The sequence below is a fragment of the Perca fluviatilis genome, chromosome 24 (genome assembly GCF_010015445.1).
Source record: "Perca fluviatilis chromosome 24, GENO_Pfluv_1.0, whole genome shotgun sequence".
Taxonomy (NCBI): domain Eukaryota; kingdom Metazoa; phylum Chordata; class Actinopteri; order Perciformes; family Percidae; genus Perca; species Perca fluviatilis.
Genome location: NC_053135.1, coordinates 10557104 through 10571369, shown reverse-complemented (window position 1 = coordinate 10571369; position 14266 = coordinate 10557104). Strand labels below are relative to the sequence as shown.

The window sequence follows — 14266 nt, the reverse complement described above, 5'->3', positions numbered from 1 at the left end:
AACACAGCAGGATAGCATCTCTAGTGCTGTCAACCATTCCTTTGTATGTCATTTATAGAATACAAAAAATACAGATTACTCCTTAAGTATGCAGCTTGACATATTTGACATTTAAACTGACATTGCATGCAACGTTGCATTGAGTGGCTGGTGTTTGTAGTATCGTTTTGAACTACTGTACATGCACATGTAGTATAATGGTGCCACCCTGTGGGCAACTGCAGTTCAGAGTATCACTGGCACTTTTTGTTGCTAACATGTGATTCAACATTAGGTGATAATAAGTCAAGTTATAGCTTGTTCTGCTGCTCCTTAGTGACAAAAGAAATCCATAAGGCAGCATTAAGAAAGTACTGTAAGCATTTTAAACTTAACATGTATATAGCATTGGAAGCCCCTGTTTCAAGGCAGTTCCTGTAAATAGCAGAGCAAGTGGGAGCTTGTTGGTCATTTCTTTTAATGCCATTTTCTATTTTTACTCCGCTACATACGTATTTCAGAGAGAAATATTGTGCTTTTTATTCCACTACACTCATCTGACAGCTTTAGTTACTAGTTACTTTACAATTCACGAAACACATGTAGTTTATAAAATACGATGTTTTACTATAAATTCAACTACCCAACAATGTAACGGCCTACGAGTCCATCTGAAATGATTAGACCATTAAAGACGGAATTTGTTTTTGACACTTTTTTGACACCTTTGAAGCTTTTTTTTATGCTTTTGAAGCCTGTTGATTATTTCTGACGCTTTTTTGACACTAATGCTTTTTTCTCCTCCAGTTTCTAAAATTATTATTAATTAGTATTTTGAGTACTTTTACTTTTAATACTTGAAGTACATTTTCCTGATGATACTTACATACTTTTACTTAAGTAACATTTTCAATGCAGGACTTTTACTTGTAAATGAGTATTTGTTACAGTGGGGTATTAGTACTTTCTCTTAAGTAAAGGATCTGAATACTTCTTCCACCACTGTGCTTAATGCCCATCAAATAAATGCATTTTAATATGGCCAATAACTGAGCTAATAAAGTACCCACACAATGGTATTATCACAATAAACACAAACTCAGCACCCTACTTAAAATGGATTTAACAGAACAGAAGAATTCATTGGGCGTGCGTATCCAATTTGAATCCCATACGGGAAAGAAGTTTAAGGTCCGAGTCCGAATCCGAAACCAAAAGAAGAATAAAGCTTCACAGGAGGATGTGAAACATAATTAAAAAAAACAAAAACTGATGTGATGAAGGGCTGCAGCCTCTGCCGTGAAAGAGGCAAAGCAGCGGGTGTGGGAGAAGTTTGGAGAAGACATGGAGAAGGACTTTCGGTTGGCACCAAAGTGCTTCTGGAAAACTGTTCGCCACCTCAGGAGGGGGAAGCGGGGAACCATCCAAGCTGTGTACAGTAAGGATGGGACACTGTTGACCTCAACTGAGGAGGTAATAGGGCGGTGGAAGGAGCATTTTGAGGAACTCCTGAATCCGACTAATACGCCCTCTATGTTAGAGGCAGAGCTGGAGGATGACGGGGGATTGTCGTCGATTTCCCAGGCGGAAGTCACTGATGTAGTCAAACAACTCCACAGTGGCAAAGCCCCGGGGATTGATGAGATCCGTCCAGAAATGCTCAAGGCTCTGGGTGTGGAGGGGCTGTCCTGGTTGACACGTCTCTTCAACATTGCGTGGAAGTCTGGAACAGTGCCAAAGGAGTGGCAGACTGGGGTGGTGGTTCCCCTTTTTAAAAAGGGGGACCAGAGGGTGTGTGCCAATTACAGGGGTATCACACTTCTCAGCCTCCCTGGTAAAGTCTACTCCAAGGTGCTGGAAAGGAGGGTTCGGCCGATAGTCGAACCTCGGGTTGAGGAGGACCAGATCTTCACTCTCGCAAGGATCCTGGAGGGAGCCTGGGAGTATGCCCAACCGGTCTACATGTGCTTTGTGGATTTGGAGAAGGCGTATGACCGGGTCCCCCGGGAGATACTGTGGGAGGTGCTGCGGGAGTATGGGGTGAGGGGGTCTCTACTCAGGGCCATCCAATCTCTGTACGACCAAAGTGAGAGCTGTGTCCGGGTTCTCGGCAGTAAGTCGGACTCGTTTCAGGTGAGGTTTGCCCTCCGCCAGGGCTGCGCTTTGTCACCAATCCTGTTTGTAATATTTATGGACAGGATATCGAGGCGTAGTCGGGGTGAGGAGGGTTGCAGTTCGGTGGCGCGGGGATCTCACCGCTGCTCTTTGCAGATGATGTGGTCCTGATGGCACCACCGCCTGTGACCTTCAGCACTCACTGGATCGGTTCGCAGCCAAGTGTGAAGCGGTTGGGATGAGGATCAGCACCTCTAAATCGGAGGCCATGGTTCTCAGCAGGAAACCGATGGAATGCCTTCTCCAGGTAGGGAATGAGTCCTTACCCCAAGTGAAGGAGTTCAAGTACCTTGGGGTTTTGTTCGCGAGTGAGGGGACAATGGAGCGGGAGATTGGGAATCGGGTCGGCAGCGGTGCGGTATTACATTCCATCTATCGCACCGTTGTGACGAAAAGAGAGCTGAGCCAGAAGGCAAAGCTCTCGATCTACCGGTCAGTTTTCGTTCCTACCCTCACCTATGTTCATGAAGGCTGGGTCATGACCGAAAGAACGAGATCAAGGGTACAAGCGGCCGAAATGGGTTTCCTCAGGAGGGTGGCTGGCGTCGCCCTTAGAGATAGGGTGAGAAGCTCAGTCATCCGTGAGGAGCTCGGAGTAGAGCCGCTGCTCCTTTGCGTCGAAAGGAGCCAGTTGAGGTGGTTCGGGCATCTGGTAAGGATGCCCCCTGGGCCCCTCCCTAGGGAGGTGTTCCAGGCACGTCCAGCTGGGAGGAGGCCTCGGGGAAGACCCAGGACTAGGTGGAGGGATTATATCTCCAACCTGGCCTGGGAACGCCTCGGGATCCCCCAGTCGGAGCTGGTTAATGTTGCTCGGGAAAGGGAAGTTTGGGGTCCCCTGCTGGAGCTGCTCCCCCCGCGACCCGACACCGGATAAGCGGACGAAGATGGATGGATGGATGGAAAAACTGATGTGTTACAGAAATCATATTTGGTCTGAGTGAAAAAACTGCCTCAGTGAGTTTGTTACTGCTTCTCCCGTGAACTGAAGCCACAGTAGTTTAAAACCATAAGAGAGAAGTGGTATCTCAGTGCCCAGTTTATAGTCTTTTACAGCTAGTGTCTCTTCAAAACCTTCACCAGTCTGTCCTGTCTCTGTATCCACATTACTGATGATTATTATTAACATTACAACACTGCATGGAGCAGAGTCTGCTAAAAGGGGCTGAAAGCTCACCTGGGCGTTTCTTGCACTGGGACACACCTGAGAAACAGAAAGTGAGGACAGACTGTGGTGAGTTAGCTCCTTATAAATAAAATGAATATTGAATTTAAAATTGTCTTTTTTTATCACACTCTACTCACAACTTTACAGGTAGTGTCTCTTCAAAACCTTCACCAGTCTGTCCTGTCTCTGTATCCACATTACTGATGATTATTGATCAAAAATCTCATTGTGTCAATATTTTGTGAAAGCACAATAGTCAACCCTATAATGTCGTCGCAATATCAATATTTGTAGGTATTGGGTAAAAAAATATCATGATACTTGATTTTCTCCATATCGCCCAGCCCTACTACTAATTTATGCTTCTGCGTTAAATCTACGCTGTGGCTACGTACGTAGGTACGTGGAGACACGGACCCTACGCCGTAGTGTTAAAGAAATTACATTCCTTTTGAGTTTTGTTAATCATTTCAACATTTCTCTGAATGCATCTGTTCGAAACTGTCTCACTAATGTATGAGCTGCAGGGGCGTCGGACTGGGGGTAAAACCAGTACTGATTACCAGGGCCTCAAGGGGAGAGAGGGCCCTTGAAAAGTCTGGAATATATTTTATTTTACCTGGATATTTTCATTTCCTAATCAAATTTCATAATGCATGTCAGATGAAATGTAAAGTTAGTGTATTGGCTGAATAACTGGGTTGATTTTGTATACAAAAAAGACTATCTAAGGTCTCACCCACCCCTTGCTAATCTGCCAAATGGTTTAGTCCATCTGCACGCATTTTGTTTGTTAGTTCAGTTGAGAATCTGGTGGAGCGCAAACTTGTCTTTCTCAAAGAAAGCCAAATCATGCTACCAAAACAGAAAGGAAAGACAGGAGAAGGAGAGAAAACAAAATGGGGGGGAAACAATTGGTAACAGACTTCTTTTCATAGAAAGGTGAGCACAAACTAGAAAACAAAATCCATGGTGCTAAACTGCTTGAATATCTCCGCGACCGTTAGTGCTAAAAACGGACTGAGACAACCCATTGAAAGAGCAGAACATACACTTTCAAATTAATAATTTGGTTATACATGTAATCTGAGGTAAAGACTAAATAGATAAACTACACTAACAATGCTGTTTGCATATAACACACCATTATAATAGCCTAATTTGAAACATGTTTAATTTAAAATGAATAGGCTATAATGTCTATAATTAGCAATAATAGGCTAATCAGTGTCATAGGTAGCTTGGTAGCTCCTATGGAGTAGCAACAGACCCCTCATCCTCCTCTTTGGATTTGAGACAAGGTGAGCTTATATCAAAATTTAAAGCAAACCATATTTAGCCATTTTGACTGAAAGGTGTTAAGAAACATCTTAGTGTGTTTTATTATATTAGGTTACAATTAGGATAAGAGGTTAATATCAAATTCATCCTTCATAGAGAAAGATAAGATTTGATTGATTTTCTTTTTTTTGAGGGGGGGTGAGGAACATGGGGGCCCATCAGGACTGCCTATGCATAGTGCCTAGGATCTTGTGCTACGCCCCTGGTGAGCTGTATCATGGAGATGTAGTCAAATGACCTATGTAGAGGGTTTTTGCTTACTGTGAGAGGTGCAGAAAGGCTTGAGACTGTTCTGACAACCTGTGTTTGGAGAAGAAGACGGTATGTCTGAGTGACCATTAAAGGAAAAAGCTAAATACATTTAAGAGCTTGTCATTGGTTTGTAAAAATATTAATTTGGCTGCTTTCCAATAAGCATAGTCTTCTTCTTTTTGTCACATACTGTACATCTTCGCACTGTGTTTCTGTGTGTTCATCGGAAGCTGCCGAGTAAAACTGAACTGGTGAGAACTTGATACTTTTTCTCTGTAACTTCCCTGTAATTAATTACATAAAACTTTTTCAATATATCACTTTAACCATATCTGTGTTCGCTGTGCTTTGGTGTTTGTATATTGAGTCCTAAAGTACATCATTGGAGAGGGCAGAACATTTCCATAACAGTAGCCTGACGTGCACCTCTCGAAAAATGTAACTACACATCGCAGAGTTGGTAGCGTTGCCTTTCCCCCCCGACTCATTTCCTGGTTCTCCTTCTCCATAAACAACATGGAATCAAGGAAAGGGTTACCTTTTCCTGCTAAAGATTTCCCACCGTGGTCAGAAAGCACAGGGGAGACACTTAATTTCTCCCACTATGCCTCTCTACTCGCTCCGAAGCTAATTTAAGAGAATACTCTTAAAGAGGTCGAGGCACGCACCAACGCACAAGTATAAACTTCAGGCCACTTGGCTGTTTTATGCTTCTGCGTCAACTTTTGACGTTCTGTGTCGGGGTTGCTTTGCATCATGGTGCATTTCACCGCCACAACACTAGGGGGCGATACGTCTGAGGTTATTTGTGAGGTGGCTGCCAGCCAGTTTATGTTATGTTAGCAAGCAAACTTTAGCACAACTGCCCACAAAGTACTGCTTGCTGGCGATAAAAAAACATTACTGACGTATAGACACTTTACAAACGGACAACCACGGTCATTGTAACCCAAATATGTCTGAGTTTATTTGCAAAGCTTATGTCAGTGAACTAGCATGTTGCTACTCCCCACAGTAGGCTGCTTGAAACGCCGACCATCAACACACAGGACCAGCTGACCAATCACAGTCCTTGCAGTCTGTGTCGCCACTCGCCTCAACCAAGTCTCTCTCCACAACCCGTACCTCCTGTGGCGCCATTTTGATGCTAACAAGCCATCACCCGCCATTAGCATCCCATTGACTCCCATTCATTTTGACGTCACTTTGACAGCGAATAACTTTACATCTGAAGCGTTTAAAGACTCTATATGTCCGTTGTTTATTTCTAAAGAAACACGACAATGTATAAAAGGCTCCATTACCTTGTATCTCACGTTATGGCTCCGTAGCAGACGTTTTTGTAAAAAATAGGCTAACGATTGTGTCATAACCACGCGACTTACTGTCACATAGTAGAGGAATTACTGTACAGTACAGGAGAAGCTCGCAGGCAGTTTTGACTTACATTTAATGTTTAAGTTTAATTACTAATGTTAACTAGCATTTTAGTTAGCAATAATTAGCCTGTGCCCATGTTATCTCCTTACATATACCTACGCTCTCCGTCTCTGTAAGATTGGGAATGATTGAGATTTCTTTTGGCACAGCTACCAGAAGACTTCCAACTTTCAGACACGTTGCTTACATCACATCTACGTCTTCGAGCTCAGTTGGAGGCTGCGCAGTAACGCTCAGCCCTCACCGGAAAGGTACTTCTAATAGCTTTCACTGGTCTCCGTCCAGAGCAACGGGATCTGGTGGTCCATTTATTTAATGCCTCAACGCGAAGTTACACATTTTTGGAGGTGCATGTCAAGCTACGGCGGAGGGCTCGGAGGGGGGTTTGCGGCAACGCAGAGGGATCTGCGGGGCTACGCCTCCATCAGGAGTCGCCATCAATGACATAACATCATAAACAGAAACAAGTTCAAGCATGCAACATCTACTGTGAATCCGTTGGGCGTGCGTATCCACTTTGAATCCCATACGGGTTTAAGTTAAGTTTAAGGCCCGAATTTGAAACCAAAAGAAGAAGCTTCACAGGAGGATGTGAAACATAATTTTAAAAAACTGATGTGTTACAGAAACAATATTTGGTCTGAGTGAAAAACTGCCTCAGTGAGTTTGTTTACTGCTTCTCCCGTGAACTGAAGCCACAGTCGTGTTAAACCAGAAGAGAGAAGTGGTATCTCAGTGCCCAGTTTATAGTCTTTTTTTTAATCACATTCTACTCACAACTCTACCGCTAGTGTCTCTTCAAAACCTTCACCAGTCTGTCCTGTCTCTGTATCCACATTACTGATGATTATTATTAACATTACAACACTGCATGGAGCAGAGTCTGCTAAAAGGGGCCTTGGGACACACCTCAGAAACAGAAAGTGAGGACAGACTGTGGTGAGTTAGCGCCTTATAAAGAAAATGAATATTTAATTTAAAATTGAATAGATCTAACCTTCAGAACCAAGCAAAGTTAAGAACAGCTTATGATGATAAATTAAATATTTAGCACGACTATTCTTATGTATATAAAGTATGATAATGTATCATATACTGTACTTCATCTGTGAGGGGGGGAATTGGAGTGATTGCTTCTTAGCAAAGAAACACATTATGTGTAAAGGACAAATCTGGTGATTCAATCAATCAATGAATTGATCCTACTAACAAGTAGTGTGTGTATCCAAAGCCTGATGTATCTCATTACTCTTCCTCTGTGCCATAGAACTCTGTTGTTGTCCAAAAACTATTATAAACACTTGAATGGGCCACATTCTTGCACTGTTCCCACATACCACCGTCCTGATACTGTCAATACTCACTAGAACACTAAAATGTGTGTTCATCCGCAGCTGAAAACAGTCCCCAACAAATAATTCCTCCTGTTTGACTAAAGCCCGGGACACACAGGGCCGATAATCGAGTCTGGCGAGGTCAGTGACTCGAATCAGTTCGGTGTGTCCCGTGCCGTCGTCAGTCCGGGGGGCTGTCGGCGTTCATTTTGCCCGACCTGACATGTTCGGTCGGCGGCAGGGCAGTCGGGACTCACCTGGAAATGGCGAGCGGAATGAGCGTGACTAGAATCTCTCAAAATCTGATGAAAATCTTTTAAACTGATCTTTATTGATCTGAAATGAAGACAGATTCAACAACTGCATGGCCTATTTCACGCTTAAAATGTTTTCAGAAACATGTTTCAGTGAACTCTTTTAGTACAATATGAGCTCGTATTCTGAACGAGCCGCCATGACAGTCTGGCTTTGAATTTCCAGAGAAAACAAACCCATGTGACGCGTTCGTCCAATCAGCTGCCGGTTTTCATTCTTGGGCAACAATACAGAGTAGCGCCGCCTGCTGCTATGGAGACGTATTATGTTTCTCAAGTCGGTGTCGCCTCAGTGTGTTCTGAGGCAGCTTTTTGGACCTCAGGGACCCGACTGATCATTTCGACTGGCTTTTCTGCCGAGGGTCAGCCGTCTGGTTGGTGTGTAACGGCTTTAAGGTTCGTTTGTGCCCAGCTGTTTTAGCAGATTACATATTATATTATATGCTGTATATTTGTGAGCTGTTTTTAAATATTCACATCTATATGTTGAGTTGCAGGTATGCCTTTAATTGTGAGAGAAAATGTGCTTTTAATGATGTTGTGCTCCTGCTTAACAGCTAAATGATCCCTGTGGCTGCTTGTTTTACTTTATTTTTCAGTGTTAGGTCTTTATCATATGATCCAAGTTTCCCGAAATTGACATCATCCAAATGCGACAATTACATTTAAAAAGAACTTTCGGCTCAGAGATTGTGTTTGTGATAGGAAACCACAACTCAAGCTACATATGGGCCGACACATTTCCCCCCCCCATCCGTGTTGTGGCACAACAACAATTCAGAACAAAACGAGGGCACACCACCTATCCCTAACCCACCAAATATTTAGCTGACATACATTTTGGCACAATATCTGCTACCATTGTAGTTGGAGTGAAACATACATTAGAGGTTTGTGTTTGCAGCAGTAGGATTGTTTTATCAAAGTAAATTACAACATGTTAAACTTGTTGCTGCGCCATGACAATTCACCTGGGGGATGCTGTTGTTGATGATGCAACTTTTTTTTCAAGCAAATTAAACCTAGCAAATTTGTTCTTCTGAAAATAAAATTGCACGACCTTCTTTGTCAGATTGCAGCCACAGAAGTTTGAATTATTGCTGATTCTTAATGACAAAACTTTGAACGTTTCTTCAAATAGAATTCCTAAAGCTTTCAGAAATGACATTTCAAAATTTTAAAAATGCAAAACCTCTCCTGAAATAGATTAAGCTTGCGTCGGTGTTGTCAAGACATACACAACAGTTTGTTTCTTTTACAGCCTAGGAAAATGTGCACATGTACCTTATTTTAGAAGCTCCTGACTACATAAACAGTCCCCTGTTAATTAATTGTATAAAAAAAATGAAAATTATTATTTACGTGATGTAAAGATGTTGATGAGAGGCACGGAGATCTGCTGAATACAGAAAATGGTTAGGAAAGAAATGAAGTCAGTGCATAATGTCAGTTTTCAGGCTGACCAAAAACATACACAATACAAGAGGAAGTGGTTTCCAACTGATGTCAATGTATGTTTTTAAAGTCTAATCCATGAGTCACCGAAAAAATGTAAGTGTTTGGTGTTTGTGCTGGGAATCATTTGTATAAAATCTTGAACTTGTGGTCACGATGATATATTTTTTGTTACTGAAGCTGTTAAAGCAGAATAAGAAATGCACTTCTCTCCGTTTTCTATAAATATAACATTAGATATGCTTGCTTTGAAAGTAGATCGGGCCCCTTGGATCACTTCCTTGAGAAACCATAAACACACACACACACACACACACAAAGGAGGTGATCTAACTGCTCTGACAGGAAATAACCTTGATAATGGAAAGCGCCTGTTCTTCTTTCTTTTTCATATGATGAGGATGTCGATGAAGATGGCTGCCATCTCCACCATCTCTCTGCTCCTGCTCTGCTGCGTAGCCATCTCCCCCGCAGGTACCGTACAATTCAACAATTCCATTCCTCATTAGGATGTTGTAATTTGAGGATTTTATGGATTTCAATTTGACTTGAAAATTAAGCCAGAATGTATTTTCCTTTAGCATCAGACTTCTGACCTACTTCCTGTAACAGTTCTGGATCTTAACATGTATTTTTTCTTCGTATGATTTTTAAAAAGCAAAACATCTTTTCCCCGGCCAACTGAATACTCTTAAGTGCTTATTTTCTCTGCTATAATATTGCAGAGTGGATTAAGGCTCTTTAATATGTTTCAGCCCTGGATATTTGTCCCACTGTCCTGTACAAATCATATATTAATGCCAATCATTTCCCAATGCATGCTGTAGTGTTTTATATATTCTAACTTACATTTCCAGCCATTACTTGTTTTTTTTCATTGCATGTTAATAAATGTGCATTTGGTATATACTCAACTAAAAAAATAATTAAACAGATTAGAAAGCTATAAAACTATGGTTTGCCTTGGCGTTGATGCAAGATAAACAGTAAATGGGCCGAAACCTGCAAGAACAGTTGACCGATCCTTGAAATCTGACTATTGTTTTGACAAAAATTCTCAAAAACTAAATAGACCAGATCCAAATTAAAGGCTGTTTTCTAAATCGGTAAATTATTAATTTGATGAATCGCTGCGGCACAAAAGAGGAGCTAACAAAACGTTCGTGCAGCTGTAGCTAAAGTCACTGACACGGGCAGGGTTGAGGGTTCAATTCCCGCTGAGAGTGCTGTTGAAGAAGAATGGCGTGAAACAACTTCTATAATGTGAAAAGATTGGTTTTACATCCATAAGGGTGTGTGTGTGTGTGTGTGTGTGTGTGTGTGTGTGTGTGTGTGTGTGTGTGTGTGTGTGTGTGTGTGTGTGTGTGTGTGTGTGTGTGTGTGTGTGTGTGCGCGCGCATCAGTGAGAATAAATGTATGTAGTTTTTTTTCTTTCTGTTTACATCCCGTTAGCTGTTACTTTGTCGAAAAAGGCAAAGTTTGTGATTGCGGGCGAATGCGAGTTGGAAACCTCTGCCAGAAATATACCATAGTTAGACAAGAGAAATCATCAAGCGGCGTTAACTGCAGCAGGAACGCGCTGCTGATGTGGTAACGTCGGTCTGAAATGAGGTTACAGAGGACGAACAGGAAGTCGCTTCAGTACAGGTGACCTACAGAAACAGCAGTCACAAAATACAGAGAAGCAACCAGATCATTCCAACTACTGATATAATATGAAAGAAATACATGAATATAAAATGGCATAAATGCAGCAAATAATAGCTAGTTTTTTTGCTGTACAAATACATTTCACTGGAATTGTACCTTGTACCTGGAATTGGACAAAATTGATTACATTGATTGATTAATATGAAACCTTAAATTGTCACTCATCACTTTTTTTGTATCCTTTTTGTGTAGGCTCTCCTATCTAATGTAAATACTGTTCTAATGTAAATACTGTTCAAATATGCAATACATTAGTTTCAAAGAGTATCACATTAGGAGTTGCTGATTAAAATAATACAGCTTTAACATAGTTTTTATGTTTTCAAAAACTATTGCATCTTAAATTTCAACCATTACTTGTTTTTAACCATTGCATATTAATAAAAAAAAAAAAATGCTTTTGATACCGAACCGTACGTACGATTCAGCACTTTTAGCTGTTTCGGATAGGGAAATGTCAAAGTTGATGTTTGGCCAGTTTCATTGTTGCAGTCTTGGAGGTGTGAAGATGTGGTGTTATAGCAAGCCTGTACGCGTTCTGCTGTTGCTTCCTGGAATTTTTTTTTTTAGGTTATAAAAGGCCTAACCGTCTTCAACAAATGGTTTTGCTTGTTTTAGACTCATTAGCCCGAGATAATGCTGATATCTTTGAGATACCAAATTGTTCTCTTGTGATCAGGACTTTATCACCGCTATCTCCAGACGAACGAGTCCGTGAGACTGCCTCAAGAGGCACAGAATCTCATCCCAAGACATTTACAATCAAAACTGTTTGTGAAATATTTAGCAATCTAATCTTTATAGGTGAAAATAGGCCTAAAAATGTAAATGGGAGAAGTCCTTTAAGAGTCTTTTAAGAGTGGGGGTTATGGGTAATATGAACGTCTTAAGGTGGATTTTGCACTTTGAGATATCTTTCCACTTCACCAACGTTTAGATGACATGAATTACATCATTGAACTTCCTCTCAGTTTTATTTAACTTTATCAAGGATCTAACTTTAGTTTGTGGGGGGGTTTTGATGATTTAAACTTGTATACTGCTAGATGTGATCTTCAGATATGCAGTGGTATAACAAAAAAGAGAGAGATGCTACCAGCCAATCAGAGTAGTGGATCGTGTTTTAAGCAAATCGTTGTTTTAAAGATCCCCACAGCTGTTTTTGTACAGGTGGGTGTGGAGCTCTGGAAACCAGTTGACTTTTGACTAAACTATTATAATTGTGGGCTGATATTATTATCATCATATTGGTACTGTTATATTTTAAAAGCAAATTCCTCCATGAGAATCAGAAACAAAAAGCAATTGGCATTTAGATTAAAAGCTGTGTCATGATTGGAGCATGGAAGGATTACAGTATCGCACATATCCTGGTATTTTTATTATTTATTCATTTTATTTTTTTTAAGTGTACTTTGGCCCTCTAACATGTGCGAGAGCAGTTACCCACTGACCTTCACATTTTTGTAACTGTCACTTAAATGAAGACATTTGAAGACACTTGCTTGACTAGTGACTCACATGTGTGTTCCAAAGAAGGCCCTAAACCACCAATATGTTTTTTTTTTTTATTATCATATAGGAAAATATTTACCTCATCAAATGTAACCACTAATCTCCTGTGGGTTACATTCACAGATAATGAAACTGTGATTGCGAATCAAATGTCCAAGCCCCTTTCTGCACCACTTTTTTTTTCACAGACACTGCTATTTTTATACGTATAAACCAATAATATATAATACATATTTAATATATTTTTAAAAAATAGGTTATGCGTCACAATTGGGGCCAATCACTAGTCTGCACACATATGGGAGTGTGTTTTGCTGTGCGTGGCTTTTTAGCAGACTGTGGTCTGAACCGAGACAACAGGATATATTACACACATCATCCATCTTCGGTGCAATCAGCCTTTGTGACAAGGTGAAATGATCTGCAGGACGGCTGCTGAGTTTCCTTTTCACATGCTTTTGTCAGTTTCAGATTTCATGTACAAATGAGCAGAGAAGTGAGAAGTTAAAAGAAGTTAAAATGATAAAGAATAAAAACTGAAAAATTAAAGTTAGTTCTACTTTGTAAATACACAACTGAAAAAAAACAATAAATAACTAGTAATCCAAATAACAAATAATGGGCATAAATAGCGTGTAAAGTGTCTTGAAATGGTTGTCAATGATTTGTCACATTTGCACGGAGACATGAGTTAATCCAACGTTTCATAGTGAGTGTCATTTTGAAGTAGCCACATTCCTACTCTCCCTGTACATTTATCTATCCTGCTTCCGTTACAATTTGGCTAACTCTAACTGGCTTATCCACCTGGCGCGCTATTGGCGGGTTTAACACGATGAAGATAGAGAAGCGACCAAGCAGCTTCTTGTTTACATTCAACATGGCAGATACCGAAGCGCAGCAACCCGTTGATGCCGCTGTCGCTGCTACATCACCCGGATCGTTGGTCTGATTGGTTGAAGGACTATCCAATTGCGTACAGAGTCATTTGAACTATGCCCGCTGATCACGCCTCTTGTGCAGTAGAAAATACAGAGCAGACTCCCCAGGCTAATGTTCAATCTTAAAAGATTGAGCTTGGTCTGGTGATAGCCAGACTATCAATTTTATACTTTGTATATACATAACATTATTGTAATTATTAAAGCCATAGATGTGGAGGCGAGGTGGCTGAAATGGAACTGAATTTTCGCCCAGTTAAGGTTAATCCACACCGGCAGCTTTTCTTTTCTTTTTTTTTTTAATAATTGGAACTTGTTGGTCTTCTTAATCGCTCAGTTTCACCATGAGTTGCCCCACAGTGGGTGGGGGAAACAATCAAACTAATGTCGTTTTATTTCTGTATACTCCTCCTCAGGTAGCCTACTTGAAAACTATTTTTTGTTCACTTTTGTAATATTACTCAGCCTGCAGAAGGACGTTTGTCTGACCAAAACCCAAAGGTAATGGGATGCTGTTGGTTGGCGGTAACACCACACACTCTACGCGCTGTAACAGACAAGGCATCTCAGTCACTCTGGCATTGAGTAATAATGCTCATTAACTATGCCCTTGGAGCCGAGCTGCACCAATCACATCGGTGTATC

At 41.1% G+C, this 14266-nt stretch overlaps 1 protein-coding gene across 3 annotated transcripts in view; it reads left to right on the top strand.

Moving 5' to 3' along the window:
* Window positions 1–14266, top strand: part of LOC120554089 (hepatocyte cell adhesion molecule-like) — a 39121-nt gene that overhangs the window by 19700 nt on the left and 5155 nt on the right. For all 3 annotated transcript variants that reach the window (XM_039792692.1, XM_039792693.1, XM_039792694.1), the window contains exon 3: window positions 9856–9929. In XM_039792692.1, the coding sequence (XP_039648626.1) occupies window positions 9856–9929 (74 nt within the window). The remainder of the gene's footprint in view (window positions 1–9855; window positions 9930–14266) is intronic.